Source organism: Aythya fuligula, chromosome 29 (genome assembly GCF_009819795.1).
Source record: "Aythya fuligula isolate bAytFul2 chromosome 29, bAytFul2.pri, whole genome shotgun sequence".
NCBI classification, from domain to species: domain Eukaryota; kingdom Metazoa; phylum Chordata; class Aves; order Anseriformes; family Anatidae; genus Aythya; species Aythya fuligula.
In genome coordinates, this window is record NC_045587.1 from 2,351,054 (window position 1) to 2,375,657 (window position 24,604).

General features: G+C 60.7%; 1 protein-coding gene across 2 annotated transcripts in view; it reads left to right on the forward strand.

Annotated features, from left to right (window-relative positions):
• Positions 1-24,604, forward strand: part of LRP1 (LDL receptor related protein 1) — an 88,751-nt gene that overhangs the window by 33,750 nt on the left and 30,397 nt on the right. For both annotated transcript variants that reach the window (XM_032204915.1, XM_032204916.1), the window contains exons 7-27: positions 9,984-10,146; positions 11,474-11,696; positions 11,991-12,180; positions 14,002-14,145; positions 14,356-14,592; positions 15,190-15,370; positions 15,817-16,039; positions 16,289-16,478; positions 16,908-17,033; positions 17,629-17,769; positions 17,897-18,022; positions 18,258-18,374; positions 18,477-18,557; positions 20,675-20,842; positions 21,218-21,400; positions 21,571-21,771; positions 21,852-22,097; positions 22,656-22,853; positions 23,326-23,530; positions 23,639-23,803; positions 24,245-24,489. In XM_032204915.1, coding sequence (XP_032060806.1) covers positions 9,984-10,146; positions 11,474-11,696; positions 11,991-12,180; positions 14,002-14,145; positions 14,356-14,592; positions 15,190-15,370; positions 15,817-16,039; positions 16,289-16,478; positions 16,908-17,033; positions 17,629-17,769; positions 17,897-18,022; positions 18,258-18,374; positions 18,477-18,557; positions 20,675-20,842; positions 21,218-21,400; positions 21,571-21,771; positions 21,852-22,097; positions 22,656-22,853; positions 23,326-23,530; positions 23,639-23,803; positions 24,245-24,489 — 3,753 coding nt within the window. The remainder of the gene's footprint in view (positions 1-9,983; positions 10,147-11,473; positions 11,697-11,990; positions 12,181-14,001; positions 14,146-14,355; positions 14,593-15,189; positions 15,371-15,816; positions 16,040-16,288; positions 16,479-16,907; positions 17,034-17,628; positions 17,770-17,896; positions 18,023-18,257; positions 18,375-18,476; positions 18,558-20,674; positions 20,843-21,217; positions 21,401-21,570; positions 21,772-21,851; positions 22,098-22,655; positions 22,854-23,325; positions 23,531-23,638; positions 23,804-24,244; positions 24,490-24,604) is intronic.

Genomic DNA, 24,604 nt, shown 5'->3' on the forward strand with positions numbered 1-24,604 from the left:
CCCCTCTTTGCAGGGAGCTCAAAGGCAGCACCTTTGCATCCAGACACCGCGGGACTGCCGGGGTCTGGGGTCTGCAGTCAGCACCCCTGGGCACGTGCAGCCCCTGCCCTTGGTCCTCCTTCGCCCTTGGGTCTGTAGGACCGCAGGGCTGAGAATGGGGAATGAGCTCTTCTCTGAGCTGCGCAAGAAGGGCCTCGTCCTTCCTGCCAATGCTGAATCGCAAAAAGGGGAACTTGTTTCTTCTTTCCTCCCTTTCCGCTTTCTCTCTTTCTCTCTCTCCTCCGCTCTGTGTGAAAATTCCAGTCCTGTTTCTAATCAGGGAAAATCCTGGCAGGCACCGAATATATGCTCACATTCAAGGACAAAAAGGAGTGTGTGTTGGTGTGTGCAGGGGAAGAGCTGCTCTCTGCAGCTTGCAGAGGTTTTCCCCTGCTGCTCAGACAGACAGTCGGCCCAGTGTCTGCTCGGACTGCTGGCCTTCCCCGAGCCGAGCCGGCTGCTGGGAGCGGAGCTGCGGGGAGCTGGGACCCCGTGAGGGGGCTGCTCCCCAGCGGAGCCCCCTCAGTCCCCAGGGAGTTCTGGGGGCAGTTCCCTCCACCAGTACTTCCATCCCTGTCCTGGCCCTGTTATGTTTTGGGGTTCCCCTTGCTGGGGCACGGGTCTGCTCCTGGCCATCCCCTGCCACCATCCGTGCCCCCGGTGCTGCGCCTGCTGTCTGGCCGCTGGCACCAGGCTCTGCAGCGCTCCCAGGCTTCGTCCCCAGCTCCTGCCGGCCACGCGAGGCTCGGTTCCCTCTGCGGCTGCAGGCTCATAGGGTTCATTTCAGAGCAAGACTTGACCCCAGTTAGGCCCTGTCCTCCCCGGCTGCCCTGCCGATGCTGGGTGGAGGCTCGGGTGCCGCGGGTCTCCTGCAGACCCACCTCGGTTGGCAGCTAATCCCCGACCCTCCGGGGACCTGCTGGTCCCGTGCGTTTTCTCAACCAGATTTCAGCCTCCACATGTTTCCTGAGACAATGTTCTCATTTGTTTGGAGCGGGCCTTCCAAGGAATTTCAAAGCAAAACAAAACAAAACAAAATCTGCTTTCAGCCTTTCACGTTGCTAAACCCCCGCTGGGTGAGCGGCAGGCTGGCCACAGGGAGCCGCGCTGCGCTCCAGCCGCCCTCTTCCCTTTCCCCGGCCACTGCTCTCCAGTCTCTGCTGCTGCAGAGGCCCGTGGAGGTTTGCTGTGGGACCTCTCCCACCGTCCCCCCTCGCTGCTGGTCCTGCCACCTGTGCTCCCATCCTGGGGCTGCTTTTTGGAAAGCGCCCGGTGCGTTCGCAGCTGCTTGCACCAGTCTCTGAGTCCTTCAGACCTCCCGGGCTGGCCGTTTGGCTGGCTCGCTGCAGGGTCACCAAAGGGATGACCCTGTGTGTGTGCTCGGTGTGCTTGGGCTTGAGGTTGGATTGGGGTGACCTTAAATCAGATCCGTGCCTCAGTTCTTCATAGGTGAAATGAGAAAGGCAAAATCTGTCCCCGCAGAGAGCTGGGGATCGAGGCACGTGGTCCTGCAAGGAGCAGTCCTTCAGGGTGTGTAAAGGCCGCCGTTAATTGGCAGCAGCTTGACCCAGCCTTTCAGCATCCCAGGCTTTTATTGTGAGCGCTGCGATTGCCGCGTTAAAGCCTCAGTTCCCAGAGTGGTGCGATCAAGTGATACTCAGCTTTCAAGAAAGGAAAGAGTTCGTTGCTTTTACTATGGAAAAATACTAGAAAACACGTGTCAGGAGACCAAAAGCAGAGTTTCTCAATGGATCTCCTGGTGGTTCCTCCCTTCCTTGTTCTCTCCCTTTCTTTCTCTCCCCACTTCTCAAACAACTCCTGACTTTTTGCATGGTACCGGTAGCTCCGCAGTGCCAGGGTTCCTTGTCCTGAATGCATTTATTGTGCTGTGAGATCCCTCGTGCCAGTACAGCTCAATTTGTGGCTCTGGAGCTGGAGGTGCCTGAGCCTTGCTCCCCTCGGAGTGCAGGGGAGGTGGCGGCGGCTTTGCCGGCGTCCCCGCAGAAGCCGGGATGGGTCCGGGCCAGCCGTGCCCGCGGCTGCGCCGGTGGGGTCTGCGGGCTGGCGTCCAGGAATGTCGGCTGCCTGGCGGGACACGGCCAGGGTTGCTGGGAAAAGGCTGCGGAGCCTTTTCTTGATTTATTATTTCTTGTTTTAAAGTTTGTTGTTTTCTTTGTCTTTTATAAAACAAGCCCCCAGGAAGGGGTTTGAAATAGTGGGACATTTGATCCCGAGTGCATTATAAACCTTAAATGATAACAATCTGGCCATTATTAAAATACCTTCCTGGGCAGCATCTATCTAAACAAGCATGTCTAGGAGGTTGTTTTCATTGACTCCATTTCAGCCCTGTTACTCGTAATGACCTGTTCTGTTGCCAATAAGCAGAAAAGCTGTAGGGTTTGGGACAAATTGATTTCAGGGAGATGTTGGTCTACAGAGAAATCCAAGTACGTTTCTTTCCCCACTTTGCATGGAAAGCTATTTTTCTTCCTTTCTGCCTCGCTCTAGCCAAGAAAGAGGCTCTGATGTGAACTTCTTTGGCAAGAAAGAGGGATGATTGGTAATTTCATCTGCTGATTCCTTTCTTGCTTGCTTTTTAACTGTTGATGACTGCTCTCATAGCAGCAACTCACGAGAGCCAGGGACGTGATCACCTTCTCCTGCTTTACCTGATGTGGGTTCTTGGGCCAGGGTGCTTGCTCCCACCCGTCGGCTCTTTGTGCTGGGGGGGGATGAAGGCTGTGGTGGTTTCAGGCAGCCCCTTCGCTTGGTGCCTGCCCGGATTTCTTCAGCATGGATGCAGATGTGGGGTGGGCAGGGTGCAGGAGCTGGGGGAGATGGGTCCCCCACGGTGGGGTTGCTGCGAGGGGCTGGGCTGCTGACTTGCAGAGGCACCGACAGCTCCCTGGGGCCGAGCAGGACTCTGCTCTTTGCAGTTCAATTCCTCTTTGTGTTTCCTGCATAAGAGACAGGAACTGAGGCTTGGAGAGGGCTGAGCAGGGCCTCGGTGATGCCCAAAAGCAGCGTGGGGCTGGGGGCAGTACAGGGCTGCCAGCAGAGCCCCCAGCAGAGGGGCTCAGCGTGCCCCCATGCTGGGGAAGGGGCAGATCTTTGGCTGTGCTGGGTCCCCGAGGGCTGCGGGTAGCAGCCCCGTGCCACGGTGGCACCATGGGGGGGGGATGCAGGGGACAGTTCGGGGGGGTTGGGCTCTGCTGCTGGCTCCCTTCCTCGCAGAGCTGTGGAGAGGGGCTCCCTGCGCTCCCCCCATCCTCGGGCAGCGTCCGTGTGCTCTGCCAAGTGAGGTCCTTTTCCTGGCTGGGAGCCTGCTGTGAGTTCTGGTTAAACGGGCCGCATTAAGTTTTCATTATGCAAAGGAAAAAAAAAAAAAAAAAAGAAAAAGAAAAAAAAAAAAGGGGGAGGAGGAAGAGGAAGCAAAAGTGCTTCAGGTTACGCAAGAGCCTGGTCTCGAGGGGCACTGCCTTGTTAGGCGGCTGTCAAAGCCTCGTGCGGGGCAGCCGCGGGAGGAAGGCTCCAGCCTGTGCCGCCTCCTGCGCGCATCGTGCACGGCTGCTGCTGCTGGAGAAGGGCCGGGGTCTGACCGTGCTGGGGGCAGCAGCTGCCCACCCCGGTCCTGTCCCTCCCTGCTTCCCACGCGGCTCCCGCTGCCCTCCTGTCCCCCTCCGGCAGCGGCAAGGTGCTGCTCAGCACGGGCCGAGCCCTGTTTCCACGTTACTGAAGATTAAAGGGCGAAATTAATTCCCCCGGTAATTGGGATCCTCTTGTGCACGGAGACGTGTTTGAGTCGAAGTGGCAGGGGGCATGTTTCCTCCTGCAAACATCCGTCTGTCCTGCGCTGCCGCTGCTGCGCTCTGCTGGGACCGCCCCGCCTGCAGCCGTCCCTGTCTCAGCTTTCTCGTCCCTTGTCCCCTTGCCCTCCCCAAAGCACCCCGATAAAGCTCCTGCGGGTTCTCACTGCCCTCTCCTTGCAGCCAGAAGCAGGCCGAGCAGCCTGTCCCTCGGCCGGCCTCTGCTGAATGCTTCTGTTGGTGGAATCGCCTCATTAAGGAACAGTAATTAAAGTCCCTTGGCTGTCCTCTGCAGCTGAGACAGAGCTTGCCCCAGCTCTGGTCTCGCTCTTCCCACTTCCAGTGCTGCAGCTGGGAAAGGGGGGAGCAGGCTGGGGTCTGGGGAAGAGCCCTGGAGCTGGGGAAGGCAACAGAGGAGGCAGGAGGGGGCCGCCACCCCTGGGGGGGGGCAGTGCAGCTCGTGGGGAGCGCGAGGCTCATGCAGGCACGCGGCGCATGCATGGAGGCCGCAAGCATCCCTCTGCACGCCGAGTCAGACATCCTGGACGTGGGCCACAGGCTCCCACCCAGCAGTTTCTCCTCTGAGCTAAACAGCTTAACGGAGTTTTTTTTTTTTTTTTTTAGTATATTTATTTTTTTTAGCTTGGTTTTCTAAGGAGACCAGGCTGACGTGATGGTGCTGGCTGTACCCGCCGGTGTCTGTCCTGTCCGCAGCGCCTCCTCCTCACTCGCAGGCTGGCAGCCGATGGCAGCTTCTGCTGCAGGGGCTGAGCCATACCCTGCAGCCCGAGGGGGGGGTGTTTAGCTGACCCCAAGCCAAAAACCAGCTGCCCGGCACTGGCGCAGGGGCACGGAGGGACCCCAGCCCCCTGGGGATGCGTGGTGGGACCCAGCCATCCCCATCCCTGCTGGCCGGGGGAGGCGGATGCCCTGAGGGGCCCGAGTTTGTCTTTGTGCCTGTCCTGTTAGCACACTTTAATTAAGGAAAATTGTCCCCAGGAGCAGTGTTTATCCACAGAGCAGTTTGCCGTTACAGAGAGCGTCTTGTTCTCCGGGGCAGAGGATGTGTGTGGAGGGAAGAGACAGAAATTCCTTCAGATTATGGTATTATGTAAATGTATCAAACGGATCATTCCCTATAAAAAAGAAAGTAGGAAACCAACGTATTTGAGCAGCCCTGGGGACTGCATTCCTGACGAGCCTTCGTTCCTCTTCTGGAGGCGTTTTTGAACTGAAACATTTGGCGACTTTTCCAAGCTTTTTCCTCGGCAGCAGTGTGCCGGGGGCTCCCTGTGTGCGGTGGCAGCCGCGCCGGCACGGCTGGGTGCTGGAGGCAGCCCTGTCCCATCTCCTGGGCTGCTCAGGCATCCCGGGTGCGACTCCTGTCCCCGCTGTGGGCTGCTCTGCTCACCGCAGCTGTAGCTGAACTCGTCTGGTTTTCCTTCGGAGGGACAGTCCGTACCACCAAAGCATTGAAAGCAAAATATGTAGGTTGTTTTCAGGAGATGAATTTGGACCTAAAAAACAACATGCGAGTAGCAGCAGCAGAGCTCGGTTGAGCTCCTCGATGTGTGCTGGGGTAAAGTAGAAATGCAACTCGTCAGACAGGTGAGCGAGGGGCTTGTATGATTGACCTTTTGTTGGAGGGTGGCGATGCTTTCAGCTGCCCCAAAGGGGGAGACTGGCAAGGGAGAGCTCCCCAGCAGAACTGGGACCTTTCCTGAGCAATTCCTGCCGTGTCCTGCTCCAGCTGCCCCTTTTAGCAGTAGTCAAGAAGCAGGATTTCTTCCAGAGCGCTGCAGCACTTCGCCTCTTACACGCTTAAAAGTGCAAGAGTTAGGGTGAGCCTGACTTGCACGCATCTTAATTGCAGCTGTTCCAGAATTGTGTCGAAATCCATGTTTTAGTCTGAGACAAGATTGCATGTTTCCTTCCTCCTTGTGTCAGACCATAATTGATGTATTTGCAGAGTGCACAACAACTGATTCATGCAGAGGAAAGTTATGTGCTGGGTCAGCAAAGCTAGTTCCCCAAAAAACCCACAGTCTTACAGCGCTTGACTTGCTGTGGGGTAAATCAGATATTCCAGGGCTTGGGTTAAGGAAGGGAGAGCCTCCGGCAGGAGCTCCGGGGATGGCTGCTCTGGCAGTGAACCGCGTGTGCCAAGGAGCTCTTTGTGCAGGACAGGATGCTCCCAGCCCCACTGAGCACAGGATGAGGTTGGGATTGGGGGAAGGAGAAGGGTTTTGCTGGGAAGACTTGTAAGGGTTGGCGGGGCCAAGGACAGAAGTCCTAACAACTCCCCTTCAGCATGTCCCTTTCCTGGCTGGGACCAGCGTTGCCCTTCAGCCTCATCCTTGGGCGCAGGTCAGGTATTCCTGCCGTGCTCCCTGAGCTGCAGCAGGGTCTCAGCGCGCTGTCGGAGGCTGGGCTGGAAGCGACCTTCGGCCCAATGTGAAGAGCCACTGCTGGTATCCCTGTGCCATGATGGCTGCAGAGGTTGCTTCAGCTTTCTTCTTCCACTGACCATGGGAAGGGAAATAAGTCAAATCTGAGTCCAGTGCCACGCAGATTATTTTGTGGCAGGGACTTCAGCAAGTGCTTGGTCAGGGTCAGCGTGAAACCAGGAAACATCTGCGCAGGGTTGGTTTTGGAGCTTGCTGAAGTTGCCAGCCCACCATCGTTGAGCAACGTGCCACTGACGAACTTCTTGGGGCTGCCTTCCCTCTGTCCTCCCTCTCTGTGCCCCCTCCCTAAAAAGAACCCAGCGGGCAGAGTCCCCTCCGGCATCCGGCCCCGCACCAGCCGCGTTTGTGGCCAGCGCTTCTGAGTGGGGCCAGCTGGCATGGGCTGCAGCGATCCGGCCCTAATGAGGTTAGTTAGCTTCTTCCAGGAAAAGCCTTTAAAGTTCACATCCCTTCTTCTCTGTCCCCCAAGCTCCTTTTCAAACGCTAGCAAATAAATAAATCTTAGCAAATGATTTTTGCATGTTGCAATTGTTTGCAACACCCAGCGCCGATTGAGCAAGGAGGGAGACTTGAGTCTCGGCCGGGGGCCGGGAGATGCCCTCGTAGGCAGCATCCCTCTGCCACTGGGAGCTGCAGGCAGGAGGGGACGGGGGGGCTGCCCCCACCTTGTTCCTCCCCTGATCCCTGAGCTGGGTCACTGAGAGGGCTTTGACTGGGGCAGCTCCTGGTCCCCCCTGTCTGGCAGGGGATGGCGGTGGTGAGGAGAAAGCCCCGACCTTCTCAGCCCGCCCCCCCTCCCCGAGCTGTAGTGAACTGGGGAGAGCTCTCTGCATGTTAACGCTGGGGGTGAAAATTGACATTTGCTCAATTTGCTTCCACTGAAAGTTCAAAAGGAAAACCAGGTTTATCTGAGGCTACAAGAAAGAAATGATGATGATGATAATAATAATAATAATAATAATAATAGCAACAACTGATTCCTGCAAAGGAGGGGGGGGGGGAGGGAGGGAGGGATAGAGAGCAGGGAGAGGGAGCAATTTGAAAAACAAAAGCCTTTGAGGAGCGTAATGCTTTCCAGCTGCAAAAATACAGCCTGGGAGAAGAGCAAGTGCTTGCGTCACCTCCAGCTTCGAGCCCGCGGCCCGGCCCCGCTGCCCGCCCCGGCGATGCCCAGCTCCAAGCAGGGGCCAGGCTGGGAGCTGAGCAAGGACCCCCCCCACTGGGCTGGCAGCGCTGTGCTGGAGCCAGGCATTGCTGCTCCTGGTGTCCCCTTGTTCCCCGGGGTCCCCGGTGGCAGCCGTGCTGGGGACAGGCATTGCCAGAGCGTCCCGGGAACGTGAAAGGGGCTGCGGGCCCTGAGGAACGAGCGGTTTGCAGTCTGCAGCTGGTTCTGGATGTGTTCCCGAGTTGTGTTCAGCCTTTGGATGCCATGCTTGTGAGCTTCCTCCCAGCTGGAGGAGCTGGAGATGAGCTTGAGCTCGGCTGGGAGCGCTCGGTGAGGTGGCAGCAGCCCCGTTCTGGAGGGAGAACAAAAACGGGGTCTGAGTGCGCTGGGTTCTGCCAGACGGCAGCTCCTGGCTGGGGGGGGCGAGGAGGGTGGCGAGGAGAGGCCAAATCCCCATTGCTGGAAGGATTTGCCATCAAACGGCCCATGAATCCAGCCCCTGGGAGAACCTGAGGGAGGAGGGCTTCTGGTGGGCCGGGCTGGGCGCCCGCAGGTGCCGGGACTGGGGCCAGGACTGCGCCGTCCCACGGGGTCCTCACCGCCCCCCCCCCGGCTGTCCTGTGACTCTGACTCAGCGCTGCACGAGCTTCAGCCAGCAGCTGATTTTTGGAGAATTTTTGCGAGTCCCGTCGGTGAAGCGTTCCTGGCCCTGGCAGCGCTGCGTGCGTGTCGCTGCCGCCCCCTCCTCTCATCAGAGGCTGGTGAATCAGGGCCGGGGGTGGAGGAGGAGGGGGCTGGTTGGCGTGGGGAAGACGAGAGGGGCCCCGGCACCCAGGGGGCAGAATGCAGCCCTTGCCCACCCTGCACCACGTCCCCAGCCCAGCTCCAGCCCTTGGGGCAGCGGCTCCTACTGCCCTGGGCTCCCTGTGGCCCCGGGGGGCATCACCTCCACCCCGGCCCCACTCATCACTCCCTGCACATTGGGCTCTCCGCGTGCCTTTGGCGTAGCTGCTTTGGTGCTAATTCCTGAGCTCTGACTGTTTCCACATATTTTTATGAGATAAATCAGGCTGGGTGATAGTGGCGGGACACAGCGAGCCTCGCCTTTCCGCTCGGTCATCAGTGCACAGCCCTGGCCCCAGGGTGCGTGATTGCCAGAGAGACATCCCTGTCCCCAGGGCCAGGGCTTGGCCTGAAGAGCTGAATGGGGTGTGCAGCAGTGGGAACTGGCCCGGGTAGCTCAGGGCTTGGGGTTGGGGTTGACAGGGCACCCACAAAACCCCTGGGTGTTCATGAGCTTGGCGCTCGTCAGCAGCTGGGCAGCGCCTTGTGGTGCTAAAGCAGGGAAGGGCTTGATGTAATCAGGCTGAATCGTGCAAGCAGGGGGAGTTGGGGGCATTGCAAAACGTCCTGGCTTGATTCATGTTTTCCCTCCCTCTGCGCTCTGGAGCTTCTGCACTAGTTAATAATTCAGCAGTGTCTGGCCCTGCTCCTCTGGGGCTGTCTGGGTCCCAGCGCCGCGGGGCAGTCGCAGCGCAGGGCCGCGGACACCTCAGCCCTGGCCCTGCTCTGCCTTGCAGGTGGCCAGGGACAGCAGCACGGTGTTGCTGGTCGGGGCAAGTGGCCCTGGGGTCCTCTCCAGCCAAAAGCACTGGGGGACAAAGCCCCCACTTTCCCCAGAGTACCCGGGAGCTGCAGCTCTCGCTCTGTCTGTGGGACAGGGCCAGCAGGGAAGGGGAGCCGAGCAGCGCGCAGCAGCACCCTGCTTACAGGCAAAGAATTTGGGTGCATCAGGTTTATCCGATTTAACAGGCTTTTGCTGGTTTAATTAAATACTTAAACTCGGCGTGCCAAATGCCATCGCTCACCTGCTCCAGGGCTCGGGGCGACTTTGCAATGCCGGATTACCGCTGCCTGCTCCTCACCTGAGCAGGGCCTTACCTGCTGCTGCTCTTGGTCTTGACGCTGCAGTTTGTGCTCTTCTTCCTGCTGTGCTAGTTGATTCTGCTGCCTTCATCCTCGGGAGGACCTTTCCCTGCTGCCTGGCCAGCATTCCTGCAGGGATCCCTGTGCAGCCGCATGCTGCATCGCTGGTAGCGCAGACGCTGGCAGCAGCAGTGCTGCCCTGTGGTGGCAGGTCCCCAGGAGGGACAGCGGGTGCAGAGGAGGGGACAGGTTGCCACACTGATCCAAGACTTCACGGTGGAGCAGACCCTTCCCCTTCCAGGTGCAGCCTGGGCCAGTGGGCACAGCCTGGGCAACAGCGAGCCCGAGGGGGCTGCTCTCAGCTCTGCTGCTGCCATGCAGGGTGAGCAGGGCCAGGGCCCTGGTGTGCTCACAGCTTCTTCGTGCCTCACGTGTGCTCACTCCTCAGCTATATCCATGCTTGAGATGCCTGCTGGGCTGGGAGGTGATCAGGGAGCCTGCCAGGGCTCTTCCCTGGGCTTCTTCTCCCTCCCTGTCTCCCTAACCTCTCTTTGCCTCTCTTCTCCCATGGCCCAGATGTGGAGCAGATGGCTATCGACTGGCTGACGGGCAACTTCTACTTTGTGGATGACATCGACGACAGGATCTTTGTCTGCAACAAGAACGGAGTCACTTGTGTCACGCTGCTGGACCTGGAGCTGTACAACCCCAAAGGGATAGCGCTAGACCCAGCGATGGGGTAAGAGCTGCTTGCCGGCTGGGAGGGTCGGTGTTGCTGCAGCCCTGCAGAGGTGGAGCAAGCTGGGGGGGACGAGCTCCCATGCCGTCCGGTGGGCAGCAGGGGTGCCGCTGAAGAAGCAACTCACCCCCATGAGGGTCCCTCCGGGCTTTAGCTCTGCCTGAATTCAGCATTTCCCTTGGCTGAGATCAGGGCTGTGTGCTGTAGGATGGCTGTGACAGCAGTTTTAAGCAGCCCACTAGTAGCAGCTGGATTTGGAGAGGGTTTAGTCCTTAGAAGGGGTCAGAGCAGCCCAAGCCTGTCTGCTCGGCTGACACTGCACAGGGGACAGTGCTGGACAGGTGCAGCACTGGGGGATGTCAGCGTCTAACCTGAGTCTTGTAATTAACTGTCCTTGGTGAGCAAGTGTGTTGTCCTTGCCTCTGGGGCTGCTGGCATCTTCTGTCACCATGCCTGCGTCCAGAAGCCCCTCTGCAGGGCACCTCTGCTCCACCTGCCCAGGGCAGTGGGCTTGGCTTCGCTCGCTCCAACAGGACGTCCCCGGTAGGGATGTGCCTGGTGGCCACGCTCAGGACGAGCCACCACTTCCAGCTCATGGCTGAGTGATCCCAGCTGTTCCTGGCTTTCGGGAACCGAGCTGTGTCAGATGCTTGCCTGGACTGAGCGGCTCCCTTGGGTCTCTTTATGCGGGGTGCTGCAGTCAGGGAGCATCACTCTCACAGCTGCCTTTGCAAAATCTGCGTGGGGAGGCTGCGATGCCGAATCACCGGAGAGGCTCAGGGTGTGCATGGCAGCTGCTGAAATGCTGCTCTCGGGTGCTCGATGCCCAAGTAGATGAGCTGGGTTGTGTTTTAACACGTCAGCTGGTGGAGGGCCCTGGACTTCATCCTGGTGACACCAGCGGGTCTCAGTTCAAGCGCCGGCTGCCTGTCTCAGCATCTCTGCCTGGGTTGCTGCAGCTCCTCGGAGCTCCCAGGGCTGCCACGCCTGGCAGCTGTTGGCAGCAGCCATGTGAGGGGTGCTCAGTGTCTGCTGAGCCAGACACAGGCTCGCCTGCATTGCCCCAGTGCTTGCCTGTGCCCGAATGTGCCTGCATGAACACAAAGGTGCAGCAGTGGATAGCACGCGTGCTTGGGGAGTCGTGCTTGCACGTGTGGATGGCTGGGAGCCTGTGTGCATGGTCCCGTGAGCGTGCAAACCTATGTTCGAATGCAAGCCCACATCTGCAAGTGTGGACGCGTGCTGTCTGCATGTCTGCATCCTCTCTTTCTCTGGACTGGAGGTGGCATCCAGGCTCTGAGCTCCCCTCTCTGCCTTCCTCATGCAGCAAGGTGTTCTTCACGGACTACGGGCAGATCCCCAAGGTGGAGCGCTGCGACATGGATGGGCAGAACCGCACCAAGCTGGTGGACAGCAAGATCGTCTTCCCCCACGGCATCACCTTGGACTTGGTGAACCGGCTCGTGTACTGGGCTGACGCCTACCTGGACTACATCGAGGTGGTGGACTACGAAGGCAAGAACAGACATACCATCATCCAGGGCATCCTGGTGAGTGGGGCCAGAGGCAGGTTGGGACTGGGGGCTTTACTGCAGAGTGTGCTGGAGGGACACCTGAGCTTAGCCTGCCAGGAGCAGTGGTTCATGAGCTTTGCCTGCTCATTTCAGCAAATAAAAGCTGTGAGCAGCAGGTCCTGCACTACCTGACTGCCAAGCCCCATCCCCTGCCCTAAAGGTGGCGGGGAGTGAGAGCCATAGGGCAGGAATTCAGGGGCTTCAAATACCTTGGAGCCAGGTTCTTGCATCTCCTAAATTCCTCATGGGTGTCTGCATGGTGCCTTCCAGATCGAACACCTCTACGGGCTGACCGTCTTTGAGAACTACCTCTATGCCACCAACTCAGACAACGCCAATGCCCAGCAGAAAACCAGCGTCATCCGGGTCAACCGCTTCAACAGCACCGAGTACCAGGTGGTGACGAGGGTGGACAAGGGAGGAGCACTGCACATCTACCACCAGCGGCGGCAGCCCACAGGTGGGAGCCCCGACCTGGGAAAAGCAGCTTCTTGGACCCTGAAAGGCACCAAAGGGGGAGAAATGGGATGCAGAGGCCCCTGGTTGAGCCGTGGCCTCTCTGGTACAACAAGTGGGGTCACCATCCCTCTCCCTGGGCAGAAGGGGTGTTCAGGTGTCAGCGGTGGCTGCGTTGGAGCAGTTTCCCATGGCACAGCGCTGCCTCTGTGTGTGGCTGCTGTGCTGGGGGCTGGTGTGAGGCTGTGGGGGTGTTCTGGGGACAAGCTGCACCTCCTTAATTTCCGATGGGGCAGATTCACTTCCCCAAGCTAGAAACTCACTTCTGCTCCGCCCAGTTAGCTTGATGTCCAGCTCCCATGCCCATGCTGGATCAAAATCCCCAGCTGTGAACCCTGGACATGCCTGGCCCTTATGGGTGCCACTGCTCCATGAGAGCGAGCAGTCCATGCCTTGCTGCATAGGGGAGACAGCAGGGTGGAGAGGGGCTGGCTCAGAGCAGCCCCCGCTCTTCCTACTGCCCTCTCCAGGAGCAAAGCCTTGCCACAGAGCAGGTGTCCTGGCTCACAACTCGATGTAAGCCCGTCCCCTTCCCACATCTGAGGGGAGCCCGGGAGCTGCGCTCCCACTTGTGCCTCGTTCACTTGACCGCATTTCCTTGCCGCACAGGTTGGCGGGGCGGCTCTTCCTCCAGGCTTGCACCTTCCTGGGAACCCGGGCTCAGGGGCTGCATCAGCCCTGCAGGCTGGGCTGGGCTCCGGCACTGCTGGGGAGGCTGCTGGAGCTGCCTGCATGGGCAGAGCGCTGGGCAGGCTGCGGCGCACCAGGATGGGGACAGGGAGCTCACAATCAGCAGCTCCGCAGGGGCGGAGGCAGCAGCTGCCGGGCATGGCCGTGGTCTGCGGAGACGTGTGAAGCTGCTGCCTGCAGCAGCCTCCTGGGCGAGGGCAGAGCCTGGGGCTCCTGCTCCGGAGGCAGCAGCGCTGGGCCGAGTGCCTCTGGGCTGCCACCTGCCCTGGGGTGCCCCCCACCACCACCATCTCCTCCCCGAGCTAGAAATGAGAGCTGTCCCCAAGGGCCGGCCGGGCGGCGCGGTGTGATTGATTGATCACGTCGCGCTAGAGAGCAAAGGGAAATGGGAGCAGATGCAGCATCTTGAAATATTAATGGCTGCCTTCTCCAGTGCTGCGTGCTTTCTGTCCCCGCTGGTGCGTTCACCCTTTGACGGGGCATTGTGCTCCTGGACACCAGGAGATTGCAGGGGAGTTAAAAGGCTTTGGTGCTGCAGACATCACCCCCTCCCCTGCTCACATCCTTCCCCATTTGTCTGCTCCACCCCCAGCACCTTCCTGTAGTTAAATCAATTTACATGTTTAAAATCCTCTTAGTGTCTGCAGCCTGCTTGGCATTTTCCAGAATATAAAACTAATCAGGAGATTTCTGCACGGGGAATGGGCGTGCTTTGGGAGGTTCTGGGCCAGGCATGTGCTGTCCCTGGCCCTGGGGCCCCACGGGGACGTGTCCCACCAGCAGCCCATGCAGCTGGAAGGCTCAATGCTGGCAGGGGCAGCACAGAGGCAGTGTGGCCCAGCAGTTACAGCAGTGTGCTGGGACACAGGGTGCTGCTTTCTGCTCCTCCCTGATCCAGATTCTGGGGCAGGCCCTTTCCTGTCTCTGCCCTGTGCCATGCTCAGCTCCTGGCTGCGAGGGGGCTCCCCAAGCCCAGAGCCACCAGACAAGGACAAGGCTGTCCTTGTGCTGCTTTGATGGTCTCCAAGACGGTAAATGCACCCCTGAACCCATCCACTGCTCTCTCTCCATGTAGTGAGGAGCCATGCCTGTGAGCCGGATCAGTTTGGCAAGCCGGGGGGCTGCTCAGATATCTGCCTGCTGGGGAACAGCCACAAGACTCGCACCTGCCGGTGCCGCTCCGGGTTCAGCCTGGGTAGTGACGGGAAGTCCTGCAAAAGTGAGTCCTGCCCTGCGCCGGAGAGCCGCGAAGGAAGGGGGAGAGGAGGGCAAGCGGCTGCCCCATGCTGCTCGAGGGAGGGACCGCGTGGGCAGGGGGCACGCAGGGCCCAGAGCGAGCAGAGCTTTTTGATTCCTTCCCCCCTGGCTGCTCGCCCCTGCCCTGCCAGGTTGGGCTGGTGGTGATGGTGCTGCCCCCCTGTCTCTGCAGAGCCCGAGCACGAGTTGTTCCTGGTGTACGGGAAGGGGCGTCCCGGCATCATCCGCGGGATGGACATGGGGGCCAAGGTGCCGGATGAGCACATGATCCCCATCGAGAACCTCATGAACCCCCGAGCACTGGACTTCCACGCTGAGACCGGTTTCATCTATTTCGCCGACACCACCAGCTACCTCATCGGGCGCCAGAAGATCGATGGCACGGAGCGAGAAACCATCCTGAAGGACGGTGCGTGGCCGAGGGGCACAGCCTGCACCCTCACCGGTGTGTGGCCAGGCTCTGGGAGCTGGCAGCAGCTGCCGTTAGTGCATCTTCTCACACAATGGCAGTGCTTTTGTCTGCTCACCTGCATATTTGAGCCTTAAAACTAAGGTTTGGAGCTGTTTGGGTTTGTCTGCAGGCTGATATTGAGAGCATGGGCTCCAGCAGCAGTGTGTGAGGGACTCCTGGGCTGTGGCTCATGCCAGGCACAGACATCCCCTGCCCCCCCAGACCCACCCTCACCCCTTCCAAGGCAAAGATGAGGAAGGGGTGGAGGATCCTCAGCGCAGGTCCCTAGGGCTGATCTCTCCCACTTTGCCCAATGAATTCCTTTTTCGGCAAACAGACCAAGGATGCTCCTGAATTCACCTTTCCTCAGCCCGGTTCCCTTGGCTCCAGCACCTCTGGAGGAGCTGCGTGCCCTGGGCAGGGGGCTGTGTTGTCCCCTGTTGGTGTGAGCTGGAGTCGGGCAGTGATGAGTGCATTGTTCATTTTATGGGGCCATCGCTTCCACTCCTTGTCTTCCTGCTGTTGCCTAACTCATGCTCCTGCTTTTCCCCAAAGGCATCCACAATGTGGAAGGGATCGCTGTGGACTGGATGGGGAACAACCTGTACTGGACTGACGATGGCCCCAAGAAGACCATCAGCGTGGCTCGGCTGGAGAAGGCCGCCCAGACGCGGAAGACGCTGATAGAGGGGAAGATGACGCACCCCCGAGCGATCGTGGTGGACCCCCTGAATGGGTGCGTGGGCAGGCAGGGCTTGCGGGGGGCAGATGGCCACGGCGGGGAGGACCCCCTGGATCTGCAGCTCTGCACACTCGCGGTGTGTCCCTGAGCCCACGGGTGCTTGTGGTTGCTCCCAAGCTGTGACAATGGGGCCACGCAGGGCAGGAGCTCCTGGAGCAGCGATGGCAACAGCTCCTCCAGCCCAGAGGCTGCTCTGGCCACAGGGGACCAGGAGCTCTCCTGCTTACCCACCTCTCCCAGCTGCCCCATTCCTTCTTCCCCATCTCCCATCCCTTCTCTTGCCATCTCTTTCACAACTGGGTCTCCTCTGGTGTGCTGCCAGTAGCAGCAGCATTGCTGTGGGTGGGAGGCCACTGAGCTGCTGTGTTGGGCTGGGGTCTGTGTGGCCGTAAGCATGGGGGAGGTCTCTGGCATCGGTGACAGCTTAGCATCTGTTGCAGGTGGATGTACTGGACAGACTGGGAGGAGGATCCCAAGGACAGCAAGAGGGGCAAGATCGAGCGAGCCTGGATGGATGGTTCTAACCGCAACATCTTCATCACCTCCAAGACCGTCCTGTGGCCCAACGGGCTCAGCCTGGACATCCCGGCCAAGATCCTCTACTGGGTGGATGCTTTCTACGACCGCATCGAGATGGTCTACCTCAATGGCACAGAGCGGAAGGCAAGTGGAGGCCCCACAGGCTCTTGGTCGCTGATTTCCTTGGGGCAGGGGATGTGGGCAGTCCAGCTTCGTCTGGCTGTGTTTGCTGCGGGTCTGCTCAGCAGGAGGCTGGTTGCATTCAGCCGTGCTCGCTTGCTGCCTGTCCCATCCTCTGCCCTTTCTCTGCCCCGTCCCCTCTGTCCAACCCTGCGGGGCTGCCCCGAGCACCCTACCAGCTGATGACAAGTCTCTGCCTCCCTGCACATGCAGATCGTGTATGAGGGACCTGAGCTGAACCATGCCTTCGGGCTGTGCCACTACAGCAGCTTCCTCTTCTGGACCGAGTACCGCAGTGGCAGCATCTACCGGCTGGACCAGGCCTCCAAAGTGGTCAGCCTGCTCCGGAACGAGCGCCCACCCATCTTTGAGATCCGGATGTACGATGCGCAGCAGCAGCAAGGTGCTGGAGCCGCCTCTGCCTGGCTCCGGGGGGCCCTGCAGTGAACAAGGGGTCTGGAAGAGGAATGGGACTGGAACAGGGCCTGAGGAAGTGCCCCATCCAAATTGCCTCCCACCTCCTTTTGCTTCCTCATGGTCATGTCCCTGGCACCCCATCTTTCTGTAAACACAGTGATTGCTCTTCTCATGCCCTTCCCTCCTTTCCTCTCCTCTTTCTTCCCTCCCTCCCTCCCTCCCAGGCCTCCTGTCTGGCTCAGCCAGGCTTTGCATCCCGTGAGGGTCCCCACTGCCCTGTGTGGCCAGTTGAATTGGGGTGTCCATCTGGGTTCCAGCTGTGGGGTGTCCTGGGGATCTGGGTCAGCAGAGTCACCTGAATGAAGTCCCTCTCTGCTGGCCCAGGCAGCTGCTCACCCCAGCCTTGCCTCCGCAGTGGGCTCCAACAAGTGCCGCGTGAACAACGGAGGCTGCAGCAGCTTGTGCCTGGCCACCCCCCGGGGCCGTCAGTGTGCCTGTGCCGAGGACCAGATCCTGGGAGTGGACTCTGTCACCTGCCAGGGTAGGGCTGCCCGAGGGCCTGGCTCCCGCTGGGGCATCCCCTTCCTGGAGGGGTGGATGGGGACGTGGGGTCTGCAGCTCCGTGCGGTGGGGACTGGATCGAGAAGGTGGATCAGGAGGAGCCTGCGGGCGAGTGGTGCTACCTGCTCGTGGTCCTCCTCTTGTAGCATGGCACTAGGACAGCAGCCTCCCCCAGGAAGCACGTGGAAGCCCCTGGTGGGGATTGCTGCACAGAGGTCGGGCAGTGGTGTCTGTTGGGTGGGTTTGCTCTGCTGCGAGCTTGGAGCAGAGCCAGGCTCACGATGGGGAGCCTGGGCTGGGCTTTGCCAGCTCAAGTGAGCAGGGAGAAGCTCTGCTAACAGCACGCCCGTGCCTGCAGGCTCACCCAGGGTTGTCCCTCTCCATCAGGCTGCATCCTGTTGTTGTGTGCTCCGGGGCCAGTGCTCGTGGGCACAAGTGTTTCTGGAAGCTCCTGGGGCTGTGGGGCAGTCACGTAGGCAGTATGGGGATGCAGGACTGTCCCCACTGCCCCGTCCCCCTACACTTCAGCCAGTCACTTGATTAAAATCCTCTCCCCCTTTGCTTTTCCCTTCCAGCCAACCCATCCTACATCCCCCCTCCGCAGTGCCAGCCTGGGGAATTTGCCTGCAAGAACAACCGCTGCATCCAGGAGCGCTGGAAATGCGATGGGGACAACGACTGCCTGGACAACAGCGATGAAGCCCCCGAGCTCTGCCGTGCGTAGCCGCCTCCTGCGTGGTGGGAGAGCGCAGTCTGTCTCAGATTTTTTCCTCCACAAGACGTGGAGGAGGAGGGGGGCTGGGAGGGAGCAGGGCAGGTCCTGAGCACGTGTCTCCCTTGCAGACCAGCACACGTGCCCCTCAGACCGCTTCAAGTGCAAGAACAACCGCTGCATCCCCAACCGCTGGCTCTGCGATGGTGACAATGACTGTGGGAACAATGAGGACGAGTCCAACTCCACCTGCTCGGGTGAGGAGCCTGGCAGATCCTCAAGGAGCAGGGGGAGAGCCAAGCCTTTGCTGTTCCCCTTGCACTGTGGGGCTGAGGTTTTAGAGCCACATGCGGGGCTCTCTGCTGCCCACCTTGCAGAGGGTTTGGTGGCTGTGCCTTGCGGGAGACCCTCTGGAGTTTGTTCCCCACCTTTCGCCCAGCACCCCAAGGCACTGCCAGCTGTTATAGCTCTGTCCATCTCGCCCTGCACCAGCTCGGACCTGCTCTCCCAACCAGTTCTCCTGTGCCAGTGGGCGCTGCATTCCCATCTCCTGGACTTGTGACCTGGACGATGACTGCGGGGACCGCTCCGATGAGTCTGCTTCGTGTGGTGAGCTGGGGGAGGAAGCACAGGTCCCTCTGGGAAGGCCACAGGGCTGGGCGCGAGCAAGGGCGTCTGATCATGCTCATCATGCCTCTCCCTCCTCCGCAGCCTACCCGACCTGCTTCCCCTTGACGCAGTTCACCTGCAACAACGGGCGCTGCATAAACATCAACTGGCGCTGTGACAATGGTAAGGACCGGGCACCCGAGCTGGGAAAGGGGCGAGATCAGACGCAGGGGTGCCAGCCTGGCCGTGGCGCTGTTCGGCTAGCCTCTGACTGCAGGGGCCGCTCCCCAGCCTGCTGCTAACCACCAGAGCCCTGGCTGCGAGGGAGGAGGTGTTAGCTGCAGCCGTGAGTGAGTCCTGCAGCACCGGGACCTGCGTCTCCTTGGCTGCCCCTGGGGGAATGGGTGTTGCAGGAGCAGCCTGGCAGGGATCACTTCAGCAGGCCTTGGCACTCATTGTGGGGTGCCCTAAACTCTGTGCCCCGCTGCTCCAGGCCTGTGCTGGCGGCAGGGCTGAGCTGGGTCCCACAGCCCCAGGAAGGCACAAGAGGTCTCCCAGGAAGCTCAGGTCTGCCCTTGCTTCTGGGGCCAGGGCTAGGAGAAAGGGTTTGCCCCAAGGCCGCCCTCCTTCCCCACAGGTTTAGTTTGATCTTCCTAACAGCTCTGCATTGTTAGGTTTAATTAGTGGCTTCAGAGAGGCATGTTTAGAACTGCGGAGTGCACTTACAGGGGGTTAGCGGGGAGCCGCAGGATGCGAGCAAGCCTCTCCCTGGGTCCTCATGAGCAGGTGGCCTCGTCCCCCGGGTCAGCCACTCCCACGAAGGGGCCACGGGTTTCCCGGAATCCACAAGTGCTTGCAGTCAGCAGCTTGCAAAAGCGACGGCCTTGGCACGGAGCACCGCTGGGCAGCAGAGCTGAGAGCCGGCCTCGGCCAGGTGCCATGCACCCACAGGGCAGGAGCTGCAGTGACAAGGGGGCTGCTCCCAGGCCCCCTGCACCTTCTGCTGCTTCTGATCTGCCCTCGCCAGCAGCCCGGCGTGCCTGCGCAGCATCTGTGTGTCCCTTTCCGTGTCGGTGTTCCCGTCCGGTGTCTCTGTGCTGCTCTCTGTGCGTGTGCCGTGTCGTGTTGTTTTGTTTGTCATTGTGCCCACTCTCCTGTCTTGGTTGGTTCTGTGTTTCAGAAAAAGATTGTGGGGATGGCTCTGACGAAAAGAACTGTCCAAAGCCTACCGGTTAGTGCATAGATCAACATGCACCAGACCCCAACCTGGTCCCATGCAGCCCCCCAAACCTGCCCCCTCCGGAGTGCTGCCAGCCCCCTGGGGCTGGTTCTGCAGACGGTGGCAGCGGCCCTTGCACTCCAGCAGAGGGAAAGTGGATGGTGGGCAGGGTGCCTCCTGGCTCACCCCGCTCAGTGGGTTGGGAACTCCTGCTAGAGGGAGCCCAGAGAGGTCAGGGTCTGGAGCTGCAGGAGCTGGGCTGCCTGGCAAAGCCACAACGCAGCCCCCGGGGCCATCGTCCCCATGTGGGGCAGCATGGGCTGAGCACCCTGTCCAGGGGGAGGCAAAGACCCTCTGCTGAGCTCAGGTGGGCATCTGCCACAGAGCAGAGCCCCCTGGTACTTCCAGAGCCCCCCAGTACTTCCAACAAGCTGGGCCAGCCCATGCCCCCACTCTGGTGGCCCTGGCAGCCCAGGCAGTTCAGGGCAGGGCATCAGGGCCACATTGCCAGTGTGACAGCAGTGTCAGGATGAATCTCCCACCTGCCCCTCAGCTGGGATTCCTTGCAGGCAAGCTGACATCCCACAATTGGCAGTACCAGCCCCGTTTCCCCACGGGTGCACCCTGTATGGGGGTGCTCCACTCCCCACACTCCCCCCAGGCTCCGCTCCCCACTCTGGAGCGGAGCGGCCCCCGTTGGCGCTGGGTTCCCTCCCAGCCTCCCCAGGTACATGGCTGATCTATGCAGTTTCTGTGTTTCATTTTCTTTGTGAGCTGCTGGTGCTGTGGCTGTGCCTGGTGAGCATGTTGGGGGGGCCAGGGGGTGGCTGGAGGACGGGTGGGCACCGGGGGCTCTCCATTCAGATCCTGCAACCAGTGCCGGAAGGGCTGCCCATCGCCCTGCGTCTGTCTGTCTGTCTGTCTGTCGGCGTGCTCTGTCTGAGCCCTGCTGTTCCCTGCTTCCCCCAGCCGCCTCCTCTAGCGGGGGTCTCTGCCTTTCTCCCCTCGCTGTGCCTCCGCCAGCCCTCCCCCAGGGGTCCGGGTGCTCGCTGAGCCCCTTTCCCCTCCCTTCTCTCTGCAGACAACGACTGCGGGGACAACAGCGACGAGGCAGGCTGCAGCCACTCCTGCTCCAGCAACCAGTTCAAGTGCAACAGCGGGCGCTGCATCCCCGTGCACTGGACGTGCGATGGGGACAACGACTGTGGGGACTACAGTGATGAAACTCATGCCAACTGCACCAACCAGGGTGAGCCCCCCGGGCCACGATGGGGCTGGGCTGCACCTTTGCTGTTGGCCTGCTGTGGCCCCGTGTCCCTGCTTTGGTGGATGCAGGCAGGACTGCCCCTTTCCTGGCTGTACCTGGGGAAAGCGGAGGTGGGGAAAGATGTCCCACGGCACCAGCTCTGCTGTCCTTGTGCCTGGAGAGCCCTGGGCACAGCCCCCTGCTCCCCAGTAGGGAACCCTGCAGCTTCTGCCCCCCGCTGGGTGCCCACAAACCCCTCCCGCACCCCTGGGTGCCCCCATTGCTGCCGAGTGGCTGGCCCCGCTCCTGCGCCCCAAGCCCTCCTGGTTCCCAATTCCTCTGGGCGAAGGCAGTGAGTGGGGCATTGCCTCCCACCAGCCACGCGCCCGCCCGGGGGCTGCCACACTGACGAGTTCCAGTGCCGGCTGGACGGGCTCTGCATCCCCATGCGCTGGCGCTGCGACGGCGACACGGACTGCATGGACTCCAGCGACGAGAAGAACTGCGAGGGGGTCACCCACGTCTGCGACCCCAACGTAAAGTTTGGCTGCAAGGATTCAGGTGAGAGGGCAACTGCAGAGCTTCTGCTGAATGCAGCAGGAGCTGGGGCCCCCTCTGGGCTTGGTGACACTGAGGACAGGGGAGACAGAGTGGTGCCAACCGTAGGGACTGCGGGCACCTTGAAATGCTGCCTCCCCCATGTCTGATCGTTGCTTTTCTTGCTTTGCCAGCCCGCTGCATCAGCAAGGCCTGGGTGTGTGATGGGGACAGCGACTGTGAGGACAACTCGGACGAGGAGAACTGTGAGTCGCTGGTGTGCAAACCTCCCTCGCACACCTGTGCCAACAACACCTCCATCTGCCTGCCCCCCGAGAAGCTCTGCGATGGGTCCGATGACTGCGGAGATGGCTCCGACGAGGGCGAGCTCTGCGGTGAGCTGGGGCTGGGATGCGGGGGCTTCCCCAGCTGGGAGCGGGGACAAGGACCTGACAAGCGTGTCCTCTCCCCACAGACCAGTGCTCCTTGAACAATGGTGGCTGCAGCCACAACTGCACCGTGGCCCCTGGTGAGGGCATCGTGTGCTCCTGTCCCCTGGGGATGGAGCTGGGCGCAGACAACAAGACCTGCCAGATCCAGAGTTACTGCGCCAAGCACCTCAAGTGCAGCCAGAAGTGCGAGCAGGACAAGTACAATGTCAAGTGCTCCTGCTACGAGGGCTGGATGCTGGAGCCTGATGGCGAGAGCTGCCGCAGTCTCGGTGGGTGGTGGTGGGATCAGGTACAGGCGGGCTGCAGGGGCTCACAGGCTTGTCCCCCCCACCCCTGCTCACGCGGGGCTGGTCCTGGGGGATCTGTGCAGCTCTGGCTGTGTGCCCAGGGGATTTTAAGTAGGGAATTTACGTGTGCCCTTGCTGGCCTTGTTCGTGCAGCGCTCACCCAGGAGCTGGGGGGATAGGAGGGGTTAGTGGCACAAGAAAGCTCTGTTCTGGTGCCTGGGGAGATCAGCACAGCGAGGGGGGGTGGGGAGATCGTCCCAAGCTCGAGGAAGCGAGGGAAAAGGGGGGTGAGAGCCTGTGTGAGGCTGGGGTCAGCATGTGGTGGCTCTGGTTTGTGCTGGGGGTCTGTGGTGGGCTGAACAGGGCTGTGGGGAGGAGTGCGTGGGGGCACCTTTGGCTGGGTCAGCCAGGGGCTACGGGTGGTTCCACAGCAGGCACCGGGGCTGGGGACAGCTTCTGCCTGCAGGTGTGGGGACCGTTGGTCCCGCTCAGTTCCTGACTTGTCCATGTCCCGTTCTGAGCCTGCCCTGTTCTCCCCAGACCCCTTCAAGCCATTCATTATATTCTCCAACCGCCACGAGATCCGCCGCATTGACCTGCACCGGGGTGACTACAGCGTCCTGGTCCCTGGGCTGCGCAACACCATCGCCCTGGACTTCCACCTCAACCAGAGCTCGCTGTACTGGACTGATGTGGTGGAGGACAAGATCTACAGGGGAAAGCTGCTTGAGAATGGGGGTGTGTAGCCCTTGGGGGCGTACAGCGTGCTTGCATGGGCTGGGTGGGTGGAAGGAGAAGCAGGCGTGCGTTTCTGGGGTAGGCTCCCAGTGGTGCAGCTGTGGGAGCCCCCAGCCCTTGTAACAATCCCTTTCTGCTCTCCAAAGCCACTCATTATGTAGGAGTCAATTAGCATTCCCAACGCTTCCCTAGCAGTAATTACAGCCCAGCACAAAGCCCGGGCCCCCACCCTGTTCGTGCTTTCTGATGGTGCTGTGAGGATTCCTGGTGGGGATGGCAGCCAGAGCCCAGCCTATGGACCATGGGTGTGGAGCTGAGCCCCGGGGGTTCAGGGCCAGCTGGGGGAAGATGTAGATGTCAGCTGTGTCCCCCACTATCAGCCCTGGTTGAGCTGAGGGGGGACCTGCTCAGGATGAGGGAGGGCTGGGGAGGAGGCCCCCAGCCTCAGCCCTCCTGGTGCTGTTCCCTGTAGCGCTGACCAGCTTCGAGGTGGTGATCCAGTACGGGCTGGCCACCCCCGAGGGCCTGGCTGTGGACTGGATCGCTGGCAATATCTACTGGGTGGAGAGCAACCTGGACCAGATTGAGGTGGCCAAGCTGGATGGCACCATGCGGACCACGCTGCTGGCCGGGGACATCGAGCATCCTCGTGCCATCGCCCTGGACCCCCGCTATGGGTAAGGCAGGAGGGGACATTGGGCAGCTCACCCCACCTCTTGCTGGGGAGGCAGAGCTCGGTGCTCCCACATCCCCACGCTGACTGTCCCCACTCGGTGTCCCCCCAGGATCCTCTTCTGGACAGACTGGGACGCCAGCCTGCCCCGCATCGAGGCTGCCTCCATGAGCGGTGCAGGCCGGCGCACCATCCACAAGGAGACGGGCTCGGGGGGCTGGCCCAACGGACTCACCGTGGACTACCTGGAGAAGCGCATCCTCTGGATCGATGCCAGGTCAGACCAGGACACCCGTGTCCAGCCGCCTCAGCTCTGCCCTGGCTCCCAAAGGCTTCTCTGCCTCTGTCCCCTCCCTGTCCCCTCTGTGTCCCTGTCCCCTCCACATCCCTCCCGGCTCTGGCAGCTTCCCAATGGCTTCTGTGTTGTTCTGCCATTTGGCTTCTGGGCTCGGAGCAAAAGCCTTTGCTCTGTGGGGTCTGCTCATGTCTGTGACATTTTCCAGCCTTTGCTCTGGGTTTCCTGCACTGCAGGGGCTGCAGTCCCTGGTGTAACTCGGTGGTCGTCCTCCTCTGCAGCATTATGCAGAGCAGAGAAGGAGACTGCTTAGATTCCGTGGATTGTGGCTGTTCCATTAAAAACCTGGGCCTGGGGGCCCTTGCCCAGCTGTCTGCCAGGTCTCACGCCTTGTCCCCCTCTCCCTGTCTCTGTTGGGCACAGGTCAGACGCCATCTACTCAGCCCTGTACGATGGGACAGGGCACATCGAGGTGCTGCGGGGACACGAGTACCTGTCGCACCCCTTTGCCGTCACCCTCTATGGGGGCGAGGTCTACTGGACCGACTGGCGCACCAACACGCTGGCCAAGGCCAACAAATGGACAGGACACAACGTCACGGTGGTGCAGAGGACTAACACGCAGCCATTCGACCTGCAGGTGTACCACCCCTCCCGGCAGCCCCTGGGTGAGGCCTGGCAGGGGAGCGGCAGCGGTGCTATGGCCAAGGAGCTCTGCGGGGAGACCCTCGCGGGCGGCGGCCCCGGTGGCACGGACACCGCTGACTTTTTGTCCCTTTCGCA